The sequence below is a fragment of the Harpegnathos saltator genome, unplaced genomic scaffold, assembly GCF_003227715.2.
Source record: "Harpegnathos saltator strain DR-91 unplaced genomic scaffold, Hsal_v8.6 scaffold538, whole genome shotgun sequence".
NCBI classification, from domain to species: Eukaryota; Metazoa; Arthropoda; class Insecta; order Hymenoptera; family Formicidae; genus Harpegnathos; species Harpegnathos saltator.
The window spans coordinates 361,642-382,500 of record NW_020230358.1 but is presented as its reverse complement, the minus strand read 5'-3'; the positions used below and the strand labels follow the sequence as shown (position 1 = coordinate 382,500).

The following is a 20,859-nucleotide window of genomic DNA, read 5'->3' as shown; positions in this document are numbered from 1 at the left end:
GCCGAAGGGAGTCCAAGAAGAATCGTCCTGGACGTTGGTGGTAGCTGATTGAAAATTCTCTCTCTCTCTCTCTCTCTCTCTCTCTCTCTCTCTCTCTTTCTTTTCCTCTTTTTCCCAGGAAAATTAATAGCGCCGAACGAGGTTCCTGATTAATTGTTCAGAATTACTTTTGAAGATAAACGAAAGGCATGTTTGCGTGTATAAATAAATAAATAAATAAATAAATAAATATATATATATATATTTCGATTTAATTACGCTAAGTAATATGTCACTCAACAATGTTCACAAAATAACGTTAAACGTGTCGCGAGACTGCCTGCCGGCTGAAGTGTACAATACGCGATTTCGCGGGGAAAGTGATTGAAAATTCAAAATGTGCCTATACGTATAGATTTAAGTGTCAAGCATCGAAATAAACAACGAGCGCGAGCCTAAAGCCGATGAAAGGAAGGAGGATAATGAAAATAAGCTGTACGTTCAACTTCAAATAAGCAATAATTTCATAGAGGGGTTACTCGACGCCAGTCAGGGGAAACGCGATATCGCCGCATAATATCGTCGATAGCAGATACAAGATAAATACTATTGGCCAGAGTGTATTGCCTCGGGATGCCGTCCCGAGGCTTCGCCAATAATTCTATTCCCCGTCGCACTGTTCCTATTGTCACAACAGAAGGCGCAGGAAGGAAGCCTGAGCGACGAAGGAGAAAGAGAAAAGGGAGGAAAGCGACGCCCCCTCAAATGAGGCCAATTATGCCTCGGTGTATCGACCGGGATTTTATCGGCAGATTTTGCCGGCGCTCGGGCAAGCGGCTCCGCCGCAAATATTTCTTTCGGCCCAACCCCAACCGGAGTACCCTTCAACCCCTAACCCGACACCGAGAGCCGGAACGGGAGGACACGAAGATCTCGATTAGCTCGAAAAAGCTCGGTCTCCGCCGGCTGCGGAATCACGGGATAAAATAAGAAAGGCCGTCGTCGACAGGGGAGCGCGCGCTTATTAAGAGCCGATGGGATAGGTCCTTCACGCGGGAAAGAATTCAGAGCGATGGTTTACGTTAAGAGAAAATATCCGAGGAATCGGTCTGCCGAGGGGGAAAGAACAAAACGGCGAGCAAGATCGTTTCGTCGCGGAGATAAAGAACGATGTTCACGGCAGGATAATGTCTAGTTATCCCTCGCGTTACGAACAGCCGTGTTACGATCGTTCGCGGGCGTCGATGACGACAAGGGCACACATACTACACACACCAGAGTATACACACGCACACGCACACGCGGAGAAGGACGTCGAACAAGATCTCGTAGCTTCATTAATTTACGCTCCCAGCACTCGGGAAAAAAATTCTTTAGCTAAACGCGTAATTAAAAAGGAGATATCAAATTGCTGATGTTAGCCCAGTCTGCCAGTTTCTGGCACTCCTGCGCGAATTTGATCAAACGTTAAGGTGCATGAAGACCTTATAATCATTTTTATTAATTACTCCTTAATTACTTATTTATTCACTTTTAATCCGCTCACACCTTGATATATCTGACAAAATCTGCGCAAAATCGACTAGACAATAAAACAGCAAAGACTATCGGCTGTTGAATATTCTCACATCACAGCCGCTCTTGTCAGGCAGACGTTATTACCGATTATGACGTCACGATAGGGTATCTCGTGTGCACGAGGAGAATGTAAAACAACGAAATCGCCGATCATGATGCAACTGCGACGGCGGCGTTCTCACGAGGCCGTTGGTAAGAAAAATGGTAGGGCATGCCGTGGTAACACACGGCAGATCGGAGGTTAAACGGGGAGGGAAGAAAAACGACGAGAACTCACCACCATGTCAGAACCACTCTTGGAGGCGTCGCTAACGGCGGAGGGGCTCCTTTCGATAACGAGGCCACCAGGTATCGGCGTCGAGGTCGGCGTAGGTATTGGCGTATGCGTAGGTGTCGGGGTGGCCGCCGAAGTGGTGCTGGCCGGCTGACTTGACTTCGGGGTCGGTACTGGCGTAACGACGGATGACGCTGACACCGATTGATCCTTGTCGGAGCTTGTCTGGTTGTTCCCTGCAGCGGCACCGCCGCCGACGATGGACGACGTTGCTCCTGCGGCCGCTGTCGAACTCGAACCACCGGACAATTCATCCGTTGGCAAAGAGCTCCCAACGTCTGTCAAGCAAGCGCACCGAATACCGCCCATTGTACAAGCACTTTCATTATTAGTCGGGCTAACCAGAATCGGTATGATACGCGGAATGCGTCGCTTGTCGTTGTGCGTCTTGAAAATATCGACATGATCCTGAGATTCTTTCCCGTGCATCAGACATTTTGTTCATTTGTTTTCGCGTACTTTTCATTGAAAACCGCTTCGTTCACATCATCATTTATTCACGGTGTTTGCGGGAAAAGACCTTCGAATTCAGCTAATATCTTTGTTATCCTTTCAAAGAGCGTTCGCGACGAGGAGAGGAGAGCGCACTTTCGTGTCGCACTTTCGAGCCCTCGAACGGAAAAACTCTCTACGTTACCTCGAGCGGGATTTTCTACCAGAAAAACGGAGAGCAACAGCTGAGTTACTCAAATTTGAATTCGTAGAAAATGGAATCTCCGCTCCGTATCGTCGAGTAAATATTTCCATTCAAAAACCAACAACAAATCGGATATAATCCGCTGTGGCTGAAACCAATTTACTCTAGTCGATTAAAGCGATCACTCGCATGAATTAAGAATTCACTCGATGAAGTTCGAGTTAAACATTCACTCTTGCGATGTCGAGAGGTGGAATTTTTACCGTCGCCTCGACGAGTGAATTTTCACTCGTTTTAAAAGAGATTTCCTCGCTCAAACTCCAAGATATTTAGAGAGTACTCGCACTCGCGGCACTCTTGTAACTCCTCCGGCCTGCGCCGTGCTTGAATATTAATGCGAATACGGTAAACGCTCGAGGCCTCTCTCGCTTTCCCGTAACTCATCTCCGCAAGTTCATTAGAACCGTCATTCTCTTTTTGCGACAAAGGAATTTTGCCCACCGAGAAAGAGGATTCGCGCATCGCGTGGACTCCGATTACTGAACTTTGCAAAATCTGTCATAACGCGTTCGCGAAAAATCCCGTCGAATAAAGTAATATGAAAAAAGAGAGAGACAGAAAGACAGAAAAATAAAGTTAACATTGGTAAAGGGATATTCTCTCGAATCAACTGCGTCACTCGCGATGTGTATACGCACGAACAACCCGCCGCGAGTTTGCTGTTCCATATGCAACGATGTGCGCAGAAAAAAGCTTAGTGAAACTAATTTAACTCTTCGCGGCGTGGGGAATCAAGCGGGAATCCAAATTTATGCTGACACTGACGATTTTAACGTCGCCGTCGCGCGGTAACGAATAAAATTTTTCCGTTATTTCTCCGCGCTTGCAACAAGATTGTAAGAATAAATAAAGCGAGCGAGCGAGTGAGTGAGCGAGAGAGAGAGAGAGAGAGGGAGAGAGAGAAGAGAAAAAGATACGATGACGTTCAATGTTCATGACGTTCGAATATTCTGCGGCGAATTTCCGCATTCAACGAACAGTGGGATTTGTCGCGCGTCCGGAATTGCACGACAATTAGCGACTTGGATGACACGAGTCGTCCAAGTCGCTCATTACGCCGCGAGTCACAACCGAGAAGACGTTGTCGTGCCATTCCTAGGAGGTAATCGTGAATTTTTTCTTCCAGTCGCAGACTCATGAAGAGTGAGGATTTTTCCAAGAGCTTTCGGATCTGAAAATCGTCACTCTTGGCGAATCCACACCAGGGGAAAAGATTCACGACCAACCGTCGTCTAATGTAAGCGGGTTCCACTCACGGTAAAGATTGTAATTACCTTGGGTGCTTCTCGCTACGACTAGCTCAACCAGACCACGGGCCTTCTGAAGAATGGAGATTGCTTGCTCATGGGAGATGTTCGAGTCTAAGGGTTGCCCATCGATCGCCAATATCTGGTCGCCTTCTACCAATCGACCGTCGCTGGAACAGAAATATCTCAATTCGATATATTTCGTATACAACGAGAGAGAGAGAGAGAGAGAGAGAGAGAGAGAGAGAGAGAGTGAGTGAGTGAGTGAGTGAGTGAAAGAGAACGTTACAAAAGAACGCTGGAGAAGAGAAAAGATGATGAGCGAAATGAATTTTTGAGATGAGATTCTGCGCGAATAAAACGGATCCACCTGCAAAATCGACCCGCGGCGCAAAGAGTAAACGAGAGGGACAATGATGGAAAGAGGGACGATGGGGCAGAGGAAGGGCAGAGCGTTCTGTATTCGCGACGGACACGAAATGGTGTACGCGGCAATCAATCACATTGTTTGCCATTGACATTTCCAGCCGTGCGTCGTCGTGCGCTTCGTTCGCTCTCCACCGTTTCGAATCAGTCCCGTTAAATAATCGAGAGACGATCGATCATGAAATTTATCTAATAACGCGATATGAACGCGCGTATGTATCTGCGCGTGTGTGTACGCGCATCTCGCTCGTTCGGTGATTATAATTATATTGTCTAATGAGAGCCGTTGATTACGCATGTATTTATTATATTATCAGATTGTTGCAATTTTTATCATATTTAGCGCAGAGCGAGAGCGAGAGCGAGAGCGAGAGAGAGAGAGAGAGAGAGAGAGAGAGAGGGAGGGAAGGAGGGAGAAGGAGAGGAAGAGGGAGAGTCAATCAGAGAACTTCGACACTCGTGATCCTCGTTATTACCCTGACGACCGCGTGTAATTAGTTCGCGCTCGTTTCGAGACTCTTTAACGGCGTTCGAGCCGTTAAACTTCCAATCCCGGTTTACACGGCCGTTATTAAACAAAATCTCGATCGCTGCCGCCACCCGGCGTACTCGTAGTTTTATCCGGCATATTTATATATAGCTGGAGCGGATTACGCCGGGTACTCGTGATACAACGTCGTGGTACGTCGCGCGAGAAATTTCAGAGCATTTAAGAGTCAGCGTAAGACGAGTGTAACGCGTGTCACAACTCCTATCGGTATTTTCTCGGATCGCGATACCTCGCGAAATCGTGTCATCGTCCAAATTCTTCTGGCGTGTAACGTAAGTAAATACAATTTGACAAACTTTACTTACTTACTTACTTACTTACTTACTTACTTACGAATCGTACACCGCGCGCGGCTTCCTCCGACTACCATGACGATAGTGGCAATAGTTACGGTAAATTCAGCGGAACGACAAAGAAGTAAGAGCGTGCTATTCGAGGGAGATTGGGATTGACGGGAGAGACATCCCGCGGCTTCGTCGAGAAAAAGGACAACAAGAAATATTAATACTATTCGAGAAAGGGGTAAAGAAGAGAAGAAGGGAGAGACGGAATAAAAGATGCAGGAACGCGCGGACGAATGTGCCGTGTAATCCGCGGGAAATGGACGTAACCGAGAATACACAGGATACACAGAATACCGGAACGCTACGGGAGTGTCTCGTGCCGAAAAAGGCTTCCGTCGTTCGTTGTCGTTGCAACGGTCGTCAAGATAGCGGGAATATCGATATCACTTGCTGGCTGAAATGGAACAAGCCGTCGTACGGGCGTTCGCAATCTGTCGGGGAATCCGAACACGACAATACGGACGAAAGACGGAATCACGGAGACAGGCCGATAAGAGAGTTTTGACAAGCCGCAAGCCCCCGATAGCCCCTGACCAATTAAATTTCTCCTACGCGACGGAGCCGGGAGAGAGAGAGAGAGAGAGAGAGAGAGAGAGAGACGAAGAAACTGCCGCCAGCCGTCCCGTAAGTTCCGCGCAATTAAACCCGCTCGGGACCGCCGTCGCCGTCGCCGTCGCTGCTACATGAAACGTCCCAGAAACGGCGGAAACTACCGGCGCGTAGACACCGGGAGAACGAAATAAGAAGCATGATGGCTGTTTGAATAGAAGGCGACGTCTCCCGCCGGAAAATAAAAGGATCCCGTCCAATCTAATTTTAGGAGCGCGAGCGGAAATTCCGTCTACTGCCGGCTCTCCAAAATCGAAATTCGCGGATCCTCTGAGGAATACTCGGCGCTACGTGTCTTACAACGGAAATAGCGACGGCATTATCGAGATAAAAATACGGATGTCTTAGGTGAGGGCGGAACGCGGGCCCTTACCGAGAACTGCCGAAACAATCGCTCTTTTTAAAGTTCAGCTTCTCGGTAGAGATCGCGCGACCGTTCGACGATACGCTGCGAGGAAATGGAATTAATTCTATGAACCGAGCGTATCGATATCGCGCATGTCGCACGTGTGGTGTAGCTGATAAAATTCGGCATACTCGACGAAATAATCCGGAAGGGGAGGGGCGCGAGGAGGGGGAGATCTCCCGCGGCGGGAATCGTGGGAATCGACGAAATTGCAAGCGGGCAGGCCTCTCTCTCGTCGCGGCGATGCTCGGAGAAACATCATTATCTGCGCTATTGCTCCCACGTGCTGCGATCGTGTATCGAAACATCGCGCGGCGTGTGTTCGCCGCGACATTTACGTAGCATAGCGCACGCGAAGCCAATGCGCGCGCTACTGCTGCTGCTGCCTAGGCTGGCATTTAATCATACGATAGCGGTCATGTTACCCAATTTCCGTCAAAGCGAATTTCGATGCCCGCACATTGTCGCTAATGATACTCGCTCGCCCCGGTCACGGTGATCTACGATCTCGATTTTCCGCGGCCCGAACAGGTGACCGGCGGAATCCGATATCGACAAAAACTTCCCTAACGACGTCGTGACGAAGAGAACACGGGAGACTGCCGTTTGACCGAACTGCGTCGCGAAGGTTGGCGCCGGAGGAACGCGAGGGTGAACGTGCCGCGGAGAAAATTCTGAATTTTCCACGGAGGGAAAGTATTGCCAGCTACTGCTGACGATGAAATCGCGTAGCTCGAGTATTTTAAATCGCTAATGCACTTCACGGAAATGCTCATTCAGAGTTAATGTAAATATACGATGATGGTTGCGTGAGAAGAAGAAGAAGAAGAAGAGAGAGAGAGAGAGAGAGAGAGAGGCGGGGGGTGGGGGAAGGGAAGAAAATCGCAATCGTGTTCATGGCGACGCACAATATAAATATATATCCTCGAAGTTTCCTTCGAATCGGCAAGTGCGAATAAAAAGAACTTGCTCTAAAGTATTCCGCGGAAACTCACTCGCTCACTTTTTAGCGCAAGCGAGTGTCGTCCGTGTTTTAATTCGAGGCAAGAAACCCGAATTCCCGGGCAAGAAACTTACGAAACTATTCAGAGCGCGATGAAGAAGGACACACACACATATACGCATATACACACGCGACACGCGCGACAAAACGCCCGGGGATGCAAGAATGCGAGCCGATATCATATTTCGCGGGAGCGCCGTGCGCGCAACGAATGAAAATGGAAAATCGAATAAAGATAACACGGTTAACTGCGCAACGTCCATCGCGCACCATACGGCAAACACGAAATATAGTCTCGTCGGAAACTCGTTAAAGACACCAGAGAGAAAAAGAGGACGCAACGGCGCGGCGGACAGAGACGCGAGTCGTGAATGAAAGAGTAAACTGACAGATCGATAAGCCTGTATTACAATCGGACACCGGGACGAAGAGGTCGCCCGCGAGCGAGCGAGCGACGGGATCGGCGGAATCGTAATAATAACGCTAACGAGTAGCGTTCTTACGGCGCGTAAAGCTCGAGAAGAAAAATATAAGACGCGAAGGTGATTAAGTTAATGCACAGGAGACAGCGGTGGATACGGGACGAGCAGAAAGTCATGCTTCGCAGCTCTCTCTCTCGCGCGCGCGCGCTCTCGCCCCTTTTTCCTTCTTCTTCCCTTGCCCTCTCTCCCTCTCGGTATTCCTCTCGCTCGGTGTGCCCTGTAAATTATGAATGAGACGGGTCTGCGAGTACTGTGTGTACCGAGCTCTCAGATTACTTTCGCAGCGCGCCCCGCGTGCTTTCAAAGTGCACGAGCTTATAGCGTGTGTAAGGGTTACGCGCGCGCGAGCGCGCGAGCGCGAGAGGGTGCTCGTCGATGTAGGAAAACACTGCAGCTACCGAGAGGGGGTTTTAGAGTCGGCTTTTAACATACGAGAGGGCCGAACAAACGCGCGGGCCGCCGATAATATCGTAAAACAAAAACACCGCGAGCGACTCATTTTTCCCTCTGTTTATCACTCGGGAACGCCCGCGCGCTGTACGAATACGCGTAAAACGTAACGTCGCCGGTATTCTCGCATTAGTCAGCGTATTCGATATCTAAATATCTCGGGTTACCTTCGCGAAACGTTTGGCAACGCGCTTCCCGCGGAAAAATGTTTCCCTTCTCTTCTATTCTCTCCTCTCACCCCTCCCCCCTTCTCACACCATCTCCCACTCTCCCACTCTCCCTCTCTCTCTCTCTCTCTCGCTCTCTCTCTCTCTCTCTCTCTCTCTCTCTCTCTCTCTCTCTCTCTCTCTCTCTCTCTCTCTCTCTCTCTCTCTCTCTCTCTCTCTCTCTCTCTCTCTCTCTCTCTCTCTCTCTCATACTCATGCGGTGAAACGTTATTCGCGGGTTTCGCTTGGTCATATCATCGTCATCGCTCATCGTTCGCGATCGGTTCGCGGAAAGTTTACGATCCGATGCTCGATGTAATGCGGACAACAGCCAACTATCTATTGTTCCATATTGCGAAATAGTTACACGGTTGGTCGGCGCGCTAAACTTTCTCCAAATTTCCAAACTGTTACGGAGCAGCAGCAGAGGTATCATACTTCGTGTATGAAAGGCGTCCATTATGCAAAACCGCCCACACATAAATTCCGTGGCAATTGCAAGTGTTACGGTATAATTACGTAACTGGCTTAGATGTACGACTAGTTCAGACACAATCTATGTTCTGCGTAAACAACAGCGACGAATAACGTCTTATATAGGACTTTTCCCGTTTACTCTCGTCTGTGCCGCGCGATTTTCGACGGGAAAATTTTCCAAGTGTGAAAGCGAACCGCCTCTCCATTTTTTTTTTTCGGTACCGCGATTCGCACGTTGAACGATTTGCCTCGGAAACGACTCCAATTAAACATTGTTTATGGACTCTCGACGCACTCTCGAGTCGACGATTGGTCGTCGGTAGCGGTTTGCGAGCCGAATGCGTCCTGATTTGGCTCGAGCTCCGTCAATGTTATTTGCCTGATGACTAATTGTGCTAATTGCACGATACCGGATGTAACCGGACTGCAAACACGGGAGGATATAACTAGGCGGATCGCGCACAAGGAGAGAGCAATTCGAAAAGGCCGCAGTAAACGCGGCTGCGATCCGTTCGCAAGGCTGGATTACACGCTGTAATTCCATTTCCTGTGATAACGCATTAACGAACGACGATGCTTATCGCCAAATCACAGTAATAACGCGGAATCTAATACAGCGTAAGCAATTATCGGCGAGATATACGTGCTCTCTAAATCTCCTCCTCGAGTGAATTTCCGCTCGAGGAGCAAAGTGTGCGGCGCGGAGTGTCGCTCAAATTTGAGCAGCTTCTCGCGTTCATATCGAGTGAAGAATCCGAACTTGAAGAAGAATGAATCCGAAGTACTCCGCCGGGACCGATTCACTCGTACGGATTAAGAATCTCCGAGATCTCTCGAAATTTTTAACTCTGAAATTTCATTTTAAACTCGCGATCCCTCGTTGCGACCGCCGCGAGTGAATGTTCACTCGTTTTCAGTGGAAAGTCGAAAGAAATTTTAAGAGAGCACCACGAGAGGGAAGAACAATCCTCGATTGAACGTGGCGCGCATACTTGCGAAGTACACACTTACCGCGGGAGAGAATATGTACTTACAAAACCGAGTCGCACTTTTTCACGCAACGTGTGAAGCAGGGGTGGCGCGAGTCAGCGAGCGGTGCAGCGAGCTCGGCAGCGGGATGCAAAGGGGCGTAGCTGCGGCGCGTAGGTTGAGAGAACGTCGAGAACGCATGGTGGAAATTGCGCGGTAAAGCGATAAAAATTGACGCGAGTTCCGGGGAGTAAAGCGACGAACCCTCGATCCGTCTTTCGTTTCAGCTATACACTGTATACGTTCGCGCGCGCATGTGTGTGTACATCTCTGTGTGTGTATGTGTGTGTGTGCACGCTGTGCCGCACAGCGCGCACTTATCGATTCGAGAGTGTTGTCCCACCGTATATCGTCTCTTACCACTTAGAAACGGCGGAGGCAGAAAACTTCCGCCTCCATTGTTTTCAGTAGCGCCCGGCTACGAGAGGATATTTCTCTCGCCGGAGATCCGGATCGCCTTGCAGCCCCGTCACCCCGACGACACCCCCAGTCCAGCTGATATACCGATAGCGAAACTTTGAGGATCATATCGGGATATACAAACGCGCGTCTTAGGCTCGAGGGGAGAGACAGAGATTGTCGTTTGCGAGTCAAATAACTTCAATTTTTCATCGCGTGGGGAGAAGGGGATGAGGGTGAGTGGATGGGTGGGTGAGTGGGTGCTCGCGCATATCGGGCGCATATATCTTGAGACAATCCGACCCTTTCTTACGCGAATGACTGTTCGTATCTTTATGGAAAATCAGGACCTGTCGCTTTGCGCGAAGGGTCCTGATTGAATAAAACCGAGAACACGCTCCGAATCGTTTAGCCGCACACCGAGAGACACCTGGATCGTGCCGTTCGCGAACGTTTCCACAGCGCTATTGTTTTTGCCGCCGTGGAAGCGGCGTTTCCTCGATAAACACGGTTACATCGGCGAATGGGCGACGGACGTGAAAAAAAAAAAAAGAAGCATAGCGGTACATGACAGATGCTGAAGGTGCGTGGTTTGAAAATATATGACTGACGTATGCGAGATCTCGTCGCTTCAATCCTGCGAAAGAGCGATTCGCACCTCGCGCCGCGTTGTTATTCGTCATCAGCTTGGGATATGCCAAGGTGGAAACACTTTTTCGGGCGAAGCGACGCTATGCATGTGCTGTGCTTATGCATGGGTGTAGGTATGCATGTAAGTGTCTATTGTTTGTGTGTTCGCGCGTACTACTTTATCCCTTGGAGGCTCTTCGGCCCTTGCACGCGATTGCCAATGCCAGAGCATGAACTATCGACAAAAGCGAGCGTTCCGATACATTTGTGGTGGAATGTTTCTTTGCGATAAAACGTACGGACGTAGGTTTGGGTATTTCAATCAAACTCAGATACACGGAGAAACCTGGAGAGTTCTCCCCCTTTTTTGGTTCGCATCGACAGGTTGAGGCGGTCCAAATTAGTGGGTAAGCCAGGGGTGGATAAGCCGGAGGTTTTTGGTGGATTGACGTATACGGCTTACACTGTGTCGGTCCAGTCACTAGGTTAATCTTCCTTTCTCTCTGTTTTGTGCGACGCCGAAAAAGTTTCGTGCTGTCGGGAGCCGTCGCTGTAAGTGAAACGAACGCACGATAGCAGGTCAGCGATTCGACGGTAGGTCGAATCTGAGAAAGCACAGCAAACATCGCTCTCACAGCATGCAAAACATTTTTCGCCCGGGAAAACTAGGCAAACTCGGCAAACGAACGTGTGACGAAGCAGCCGCGAGGTTTCCCTCGCCTCTAGCTCGCCGGGAGAATTTAAACGAGTAAAAACCACAGAGTCGATACAGCAGGAACAAAAAGAAGCAGATTTGTAGAAGCCAAACAACCGTGAGAATTACTTGCGGAACAAGCAAGAAATCACATTATGTTAGCTGTAATGCCTGGAAATCACCGAGCAGCGGCCGATATTTCCTTTTCTCCGCATAGCCGAACAGATTCGCGCGAGATGCGTCTGCGACGATCTCATCAGCCGAGAAAAATACGCTTCCGTTGGGGCGTTAATGAGCTCCCTTCGCGCGAAATCAAATCACGGAGAAGGTCCGCATCTTTCCGGCTACTTACCGCAGTGCGAGCGCGAACGTTGGGCAAACGGCTGTGTGACAAGAACCTCGCAGTCAGCCGCTTCTCCGCGGACACCATCAAATAATTTCGCACTTACCGCAGCCGAGCGCTATCGGTTTAATCGGGAAGTCCATCATATGAAATACAGACGTCCCTCCTCGTTCTCGCGGGACTAACTTGTATCAACTCAAACTCGCTCTGAGATAAGTAAATCTTAACTCGGCTAACTGGATACACCGGAGCGTCGATAGTATCCACAATCATCGGAGGAATTAAACCGTGGCCGAGGCACTTAATTGCTCTGTTCGTTTTACCTGCATTGTTCAACTAGTGCCATAAATTAGAGCGAGACGACTATATCTTTTTTTCTCGCTCCAATTTATTGTACCAGCTCAGCAGTGCAGGTAAAACGAACAGACCAATTGTTTCCGAAGGATTCCCGCGGACTTGTTATTGAAAAAATGACCCCGTGTACTAATTACATTTATTCCGCAACCGGACAGCTCTCTCCCTCCTCCTCCTCCTCCTTCTCCTCTTTCTCGTCCTCCCTCTGTGGCCGATGATTCAGTATTACGATGACTCGGTTTTAACGTGCGTTTCGTCGCACGTGACTACCTCATTAACGTCTCTGCTTAACTATTTGGAATGTTGGCGAAACTATTACGCACATCGAGAGCGTCATCTCATTACGGGTTTAGATTACCCGGTCGTATCGCCGTGTACACATACACGATGCGGCTCTTGATATAGGTATATTGTCGTCACGACATTATCCGATATGATGGAAGCTTCCGACTAAGCTGTTTGACAAGAGCACTTCATCTAATCTCTATAATTCAGCGTGTGAAGAGAATGGCACTTATTCGGACAGCCAGTTGACGCTTATTTGCTGGGATCCGCCGCTGATCGATCTGACGGATCGACGTCGACGATAAAAGCCGCTACTTTTAGCGTGAACGCAACAACAACGCGCGATTGTAACAAATCGCATGCACGCGCGAGCGCGGCTGCACAACAGGTTTCGCAAACGAGCGAACGCGGCGTGAAATTTCAGCGTGCGTGCGTTCGTTGAGCGCCTCATCGTTCGGCAACGAGAAACACAAAAAGGAATAATAATGGAGAAACACTCGCGAATAAATAATCATTCGCGCGAGTAAACACGTATGAGAGAGAAAAGAGCAGTTACTCCGCCAAAACCGCGGGGTTGATGAAGAGAGAGAGAGGGGGGAAGTGAGGGGGGGGGGGAGAGAGAGAGAGAGAGAGAGAGAGAGAGAGAGAGAGAGAGAGAGAGAGAGAAAGAACAATAGGTTCTCGCGAAAGACGATGAGAGAAAAGTTTGATAAATGCGCACGCACGCAAAAACGGACGCAATTAATCTAATTAAAAGCCGGCACAGCAAACCACGCGTTCTGCAAACAGAATGAACAGATATTTCTCGCGGGTAATCCGAGCGTAGCATGCAGATTGGGCACGACGACCTGTTAGTCGAATTTTCCACCTGTATGAAGTGTTAGCCCGGCTAGTGTTTTTCGATTTTCATATTTTTGCTAATTGTGCCGCATCGTGCTACGTTTGTGCACGTTTTGCGCCGCAAACCGCGACTCTGTAGCTCAAAGAACATTCGAAAAAATAGAAAAAAAAGAGTAGAATTTTTCTTTATCGCGTTATATTCTGCTATACTTGTATCAACTTTTGTCACAAATACGAGATCGATAACTTGTGCGCGGAAAAAATTTCATTTGTTCTTTTTTCTTTATTTTGTCGAATACGCTTTGAGCTACAGAGTTGCGGTTTGCGGGAACGTAGCACAATACAGGGCAATTAATAAAAATATAGAATTCGGAAAATGCGGAGCTAACTTTAGATGCATTTTCCTCGCCGCTCGCGTAGACCCGCGTTGCTGCCACGGGCGGCAGGGAAATAAACGCGAAAGAAAGAAAGAGAAAAAAAGAGGAAAAAGCAACACGACCGATGAATTACCGTGTCGCGAGGACGAGGGAGGGAGGAAGGGAAGGATGGGGGAAGAGAGAGGGAGAGAGAGAAAAAGAGAGATCGGGAAGACCCCGAGCGGAATAATGCGCTTTTTCAGTTCGTCGTGACGCGCCGATATTCAGAATGGACGATCCATCATTTATCGCGATTTGGAGTGACACTGCGTGCCCCGACGTTTATTTTGCACTCCAAACAACTGCAAAGCGTTCTTAATCTACGAAAGTGCCCTGTCATCCATCGTAAACGGAGCCTGAATTGTACAATATCGGCGTAATCTTTGTCTTCCCATTTCGAATATATACACAGTGGAAAACAAGCTTGCAGACTTCGAACGAGAAAAAGAAAGACAAAGAGAAGGAGGGGAGGGAGGGAGGGAGGGAGGGAGGGAGGGAGGGAGGGAGGGAGGGAGGGAGGGAGGGAGGGAGAGAGAGAGAGAATCAGATGCTTCCTCAGCAGCATTTAAATGACAGATCGTTGAGCTAATTTAAGGTGGACGTAACGAAACATCGAGACACGAATAGTTCCAACGTTACGGCTGTCAGATTAATTAATCGAGTGAGTTTGTCTGCTGCAGTCTTAATTGTTCGGAAGAGAGAGAGACTGAGATCGATTTTCCGCAAGAACGAGAATTGAGAATGTCCGGGTCGCCGTTGGGTCTCGTCGAATATAATAATTACTGCCGCGCATACGGGCGTAAAGAAAGAGAGACAGAGACAGAGACAGAGAGAGAGAGAGAGAGAGAGAGAGAGAGAGAATTTGAGAGAGAGAGAACGTGGAGATATAGTCATTCGTTGTCGTGTCTCTTCAACGAAATTAATGTTCGGCTTATAACGTGTGATTGATATAAAATACTTTTTCCCGTTTTTCCCTCTATTTTATGGTACAAAATATCGAAATGAGGACACGCTATATATATTTATATAGAAAAATACGGACGAGAGATTGAAAAACGCAGGTAAGGGATTAGTGACGGGCACGCTGCCAACGAGCCGTCAATATTTGGAGTAAACAACATTTATCAGCGACAATCTTCGCAGACATCAAGCTAATTCGTCAATTGATGCCACACAAGAGTCTTGACTTAGCGAAGTTCAACAATCTCCCTCTTGCGAGAACTCGCCGTACTTCGACGAGCTTGCGCGTGTAGGGGAGGATCGAGCAAAAACAGATATCAAATGTCGTTTCGCGTCAGATAAATTTCTAGATTCATATTGTCGCCGTATAACCGTGTAGAAAATAAATTTTGACTCGAGAGAGAGAGAGAGAGAGAGAGAGAGAGAGAGAGAGAGAGAGAGAGAGAGAGAGAGAGAGAGAGAGAGAGAGAGAGAGAGAGAGAGAGAGAGCTTCGATATTGCGACGCTGGTGACAGGCAGGCGCTAAGAATGTCCAAGAGTTCGCGATTATTATTTTATTATTGCGCGACATTTCTGGGGTTCTCGGAGCTACGGAAAGTTAGTAAACAGTACGTCGCTAATTTCCAGCAGTGAAGCGGAACGGATATAGAGACCGACGGTAATGAGAATGATGGCGATAGATTAACATTAGGTTTGTCGCGCTTCGAACAAAGCGGGAAACGGAATTTACGCCGTTATGGTAATGGCGTTCCCATATCAGAGTGGAATATTCCATCTTTGATGACGCGATTGCGTTATATGTTATAGAGGGTACAGATTTTCCAATGGCCCGCACGATTCGACTGCTTATAGGAATATTCATAGATACGGACCGGGCCGTTCTCTGTGAGCGAGTGAACAAACAGGACGATCGCCGCGGAATCACAAATGATTGTTATGAGGAAATAGGAGGCGTATTTGAAATTTTCACTTGGCACGTATAAAATAATAACCGACTGTAACGCGATACACGCCACGATGGACGTGTAAATTTTCGAGTGCGAGCGTGCGATAAAATACCGGACTCCGTTATTTCATCCCGCAACGTGACTGATATCCCCGACAACCACTGACATCTCTCGCGAGGCGAGAGGGATCCCGCGTATAATTCGCGGAACAATATTAGAGTTACGTTGAATATTCACTGGGGATAGATACCGTCCGGTGCTGTAATCATTTTAGGCAAGGCACGATTAATAAGGCTCCCATTTATCGTTACGCGGCCATGATACGAGGTGCGTGTCAGTTGCCAGGTCCGTTGGACTTATAAAAAATTCAAGGAGATCGCGTAACCGAGAGGCGATGCAAATCAAGCTCTCATCTAGATTAATGTACACTGATATCAGTAATAGTATGATGATGCCGAAGTATACGACTCATTGTATAACGATGGTAATAACAGTTTGTCGATGATAATTTGACGTTGAATTGACGTAATTTAGAGGATATTTAATTCCACATGCATTCGCTATCGAAAAAAGATCCGTCGAAGTAACTAGTATCAACGTAAACGAACCCAACTTCAGCGCCGAATATAGTCAACTAATTGACCTAATTTCCGGGGAAAAATTTGGTGTTCTCTTAAATCTTTCGCTTGTGTAACGCGAGTTCAGAATTTAAATGAATGAGGAGATCATAAAGCTGACCCGACACATTACTAGTCGTATTTATCATTTGGTTTACTTAATCTACAACCAGAGGTAGAATTACTCGCGTTACACGCGGTCCAATCAATCTTTCAGTAGTGAACAAACATCTATATAGTACATAGAATTACGTTTCAGTTTCGTTGACCTTTCACTATTGACTAAATTTCCCAGTTCAAATTTCCCTACATCACATTGTTAGACCGACTCGAATTTTATTTAATTTCACTCGATTGCAGTTTGCGCAACGCATTTTACGTAATCCTATGATCCCGTTCTGTTTGTTCGATTTTTTTTTCAAATGTACAAACACGACAACATGTGTGTCTACGCGCAAAATATTTTCCGAGAGCTGTTTGATTTTCCAAGCATTTCGTTCTTGAATCCGCAATAAAAAAAAAAGTTTGGAACGTTCCTAAATGCAAATTCAAAGCGAACTTGACTATCGAGCAAACATCTTACTGTCTCCTGCCAATACGATGGAAGAAAAAAAATTAAGGACCACTCAGGTTTCAAATATTAGATTTGGAAGAACGCTGGAAGGAAGTAGAGGGTTCTCGTACGACTTCGGAACGCTCGCGAAATGATAGCAAACGCGCTCGCGAGGTAGAAACAGTTTGAACAAAAATGTCCGCGATATCCCGATAAAATCCCGAGGAATTCGCTGATTTCCGCGCGATCCCCTGAAAATTCCGCGTCTCCTTCACGTTTATCCAGGTGGCGGGAGGGAGTCTGATAATTCAGCGGATAAATTTTCGCAAGCTGCTCAGAGCCGCTCACTATGCCTCGTTAATTCTGACGAGCTATCGCAACATATTAGCGATATAATCCCAACCACAGCCCCGATATACTATTTATCCGGGAAATATGAAATATTACGCGGGAGAGAATCTCTTTTTCCCGTAACCATCGATGAACGCGAACGGCCGATGACCGGATTATCAACCGGGCGGGTCACGAGTTTATTTTCATGTGGGTACCTTTGCACACCTACGTGGAATAATGTCGCGCCGGCCCGCAATTTAGGACCCGCCCGCAATATCGGACGAGCGTCACCTCATTAATTAAAATCAAACGAGTCGTTTTGTATTACGCATCGTCGTCCGCGCGGCGCGATCCTTTATTTTCGAATATGCGAGTACGGAGTATTAAATTCGACGCGAACTGCTACTGTGCGTACGGTCGTGCTAAAAAACAAGCGAATGTACGAACGAACGAACGGACGGACAGCCGGCTGAATATTTATCGGACACGTAAATTCCCGGGCGGTATTGTCCGCGAGAGACGCGCGTAAGCGCGCTGCGGTTACAACGCTGTTGTAACGATTTCCTAGCGTTATTTGCATATGTAACGAGCTAGCGCTAGCACCAAATGCGAGTTGTCGGCACGGAATATATATTAGCGATATATTATTGCGGCTGCTACATTTATAGAGTCCGTGTTCATCCACGCTGCCCCCCTGCCGCTCTTTTCGGGCGCGATATCTCCTCGCGATTAAGAGAGATATGGCTCGCGTAGATTTCGTGACTGTCGCTCGGTACCCCCGTACGTAATGCGATTCTAATGCGATTCTAATCGCGGCTCTAGAATCAGGCGATATGTCAAGGTCGTGCAGAAAGATTCTCCTCCCTTTAACGACCTTTATCGATAACCGTGATCGCGCCGCCCTCCTCTCTCTCTCTCTCTCTCTCTCTCTCTCTCTCTCTGCGTATATGCTCTCGCGCCACGTCACGTAGTCCAAGGTGGAATAAATATCGTCCTCGGTCATCTTAGCTCAATGTGGTCGATGCACAATCGCGTTCGCTCGACTACGAGACTGCTACATACGTACACGCGCACCTTGAAATCTGAGAAAATTTGGCCATGACTGGCCAAATGCGCTACGCGGCCCCGACGGCACGCTCTACGAAAATCAACACAATGATAATCGCATTCGCCTGACATGCGTAATTTATATTGCCTGGCGGATGCGAGGGACGACGTTATCACGTGTCCCGTTATTGGAGAGGAAAATATTGACGCTGCGCGAGCATATAATATATATCACGTTATTAAATGGCATTGGAACGGGATATCGGATCGAACGTCGCTCTTTTTTGCGCCAGACATCGACATCGGGGCTGACGCGGTTTTATGGCAGACGCGCTTTCGAGCTTGATCACTCGATATTCCGAACGGACGATCAGTCATCGTTCGCACCGTGCGAAAGAGAACAAGGGGGGAGGGGGTGGGGAGAGAGGGAGAAACACTCATTACGCAGAATCGCACCCGAAAACCGTCGGGGAACGCGGAAACGCGTAACGAGTCATCTCCTGCACCTTTCTGGATCCCATTCCCGCTTTTCACCGTGCGTTCCTCTCTTTAACAAATGCGCAACAGCGAGAAAGTTGAAGAGAAAGAGAAGAGAGAGAAGGGGAGAGAGGGAGGCAGGGAACACGCATACGCTCCGCTTCTGGTTTGTAGCCGCGGGGACGATAAAACGCAGGCAACTTTTCACAGGGTTGACATTTCCCCACCGGGAAATCCACCCTGGGGTTTTCACCCTCAATCCTCTCTCCCTCCCTATGCTACTACCCCCCTTCCAATCTCCCGAACGCGCATCAGAGCGCGACGGGATTACTCGCGCCGGAAATATCGTCGTTACATCTCGTATTCCTGTCGCAGCCGCATTGCGAATGTCCATCCCCCCCCTCTTCTTCTCTATCTCACTCTCTCTCGCTCACTCATTCCTCCTATTTCCCCCTACCCCATCCTATATCCATTCGATCATCATCGGCTGGCCATCAATTCCAGAATTAATCGTCGGCGTCGAGCGAGCCGTTACCGTAGTTGCAGCAACCTGACATCATTAATGAACGACAATGAAATAATCAATGCAAAGATGCAAGGGAGGAGGGATGGATCGCGAAGGAGAAAGAGAGAAAGAGAGAGAAGAGATAAGCGGCACGTATGCGCGAGATATTAGACAGCGACACATTAATGTTTCGACTCGGCGACGAGACACCGATTCTCGCTGCTGTGAAGCACACACCACCATTACCGTATCTTGTTGTCACAGTCGGATTTCCATAAAGACGTGTACGTAAAGCGGGAAATTCTTCCCCGTACGGAAAGACGTAACAATATCAGCCCCTTCGCTTTGCACGATCTCCTCTTTAAGACTTCAAAGCTCGGGCCCTTAAATAAACGTCTCTTACGTAAGAGGAGCCGTACAGCTTTTACGTCGATACTGAAAAATGCGTTTTCGGCATTAGCGAAGAGTCTCTCGTGCACTATCTTTTTCGTAACGACAGAAATAATTCGTCCTTAGTTTCCGGTTGGCTAGGATTTCGTCATTCCTACTAGTCGAAATATATATTTCGAGCGTAACGCGAGTCGTGTTCGCAAAAAATTTTAAACAATCTCAAGTAAGGAAATGGAGCCAAAAAAAAAATATCAAAAAAATAATCAATCCAGTTGTACTTGGATTAATTAGGATATACATATCTCATCGTGTACCCGAAAAGAGCAAATGAGAAAGAAAAAGAAAGAGAGAGAGAGAGAGAGAGAGAGAGAGATATTAAAAGCGCGCGGTGGGTCACCGATGTACGCGTTTGACATATAAATATTATTAACTTAATGCAGAATAAAGGCAATAATTACGTAAGGCAATAATACGTGAATTATGTTATCGTAATTATTACACGTTTCGAAGATAATCGGATTAAAGAAGCAACGTCCAACGGTTATTGTTGCAGCGGTAACGGCGCGATTTTAATCAAATGTGCAATTATCGTGAGAAAATGGTGTAATTCACAACCATAAATAAAGCGCAACGATCACCGGCGCGATTCCACGAATATTATACGGCAGTATAATTTATATTAAGACTGCAATATCGGAGAATTATATCGCCGCATAGTGGCGATTAAACTTCGGATTGCAAATGCGCGACCCGCGAAAACATCACCTCGAGATATTGTTTTTTCTCTTCCCTCATTTTCACGCTTATCTCATTATCTAACCGAGAATTCGTTGTTGTTGTTTTGTTGTTGTTGGACAATCGCGCGACGTTATCGGTCGCTGCGGAATCTAGGAGAATCTGAAAGTCAAACGAATGATGAAAAATTACGTGGGGACGAATCACACAAGATGGGACATAATTCACGTTCTCATTAAAACGCAAATCCCACTCGCCGCGATAATCGAAGACAGAAGTTATTTTCATAGCGCGACCGATATATTCTCGAGGCGTAGAAGACGATAAAAAAGCTGCATAAACATAGCACATAGCTCGTTAAAAGGCAGTCTCTCTCCTCGGGTCATTTATCAAAATTAACGAGCGATCGACTCGTCACTAATTATTATCCGGTTCGACGCGCGAGCCTTCTTTTTCTTCCGGATTCATTTTTTTTTTGCGCGCTCGTACATCTTTGTCTGCATTATGATTTAAACTC

General features: G+C 47.6%; 1 protein-coding gene across 6 annotated transcripts in view; it reads right to left on the bottom strand.

The window, feature by feature from the left end:
* Positions 1-20,859, bottom strand: part of LOC105190328 (uncharacterized) — a 107,629-nt gene that overhangs the window by 57,874 nt on the left and 28,896 nt on the right. For all 6 annotated transcript variants that reach the window (XM_025303205.1, XM_025303201.1, XM_025303202.1 and 3 more), the window contains 2 exons: positions 3,863-4,005; positions 1,835-2,169 (listed from right to left, as the gene is read on the bottom strand). In XM_025303205.1, the coding sequence (XP_025158990.1) occupies positions 1,835-2,169; positions 3,863-4,005 (478 nt within the window). The remainder of the gene's footprint in view (positions 1-1,834; positions 2,170-3,862; positions 4,006-20,859) is intronic.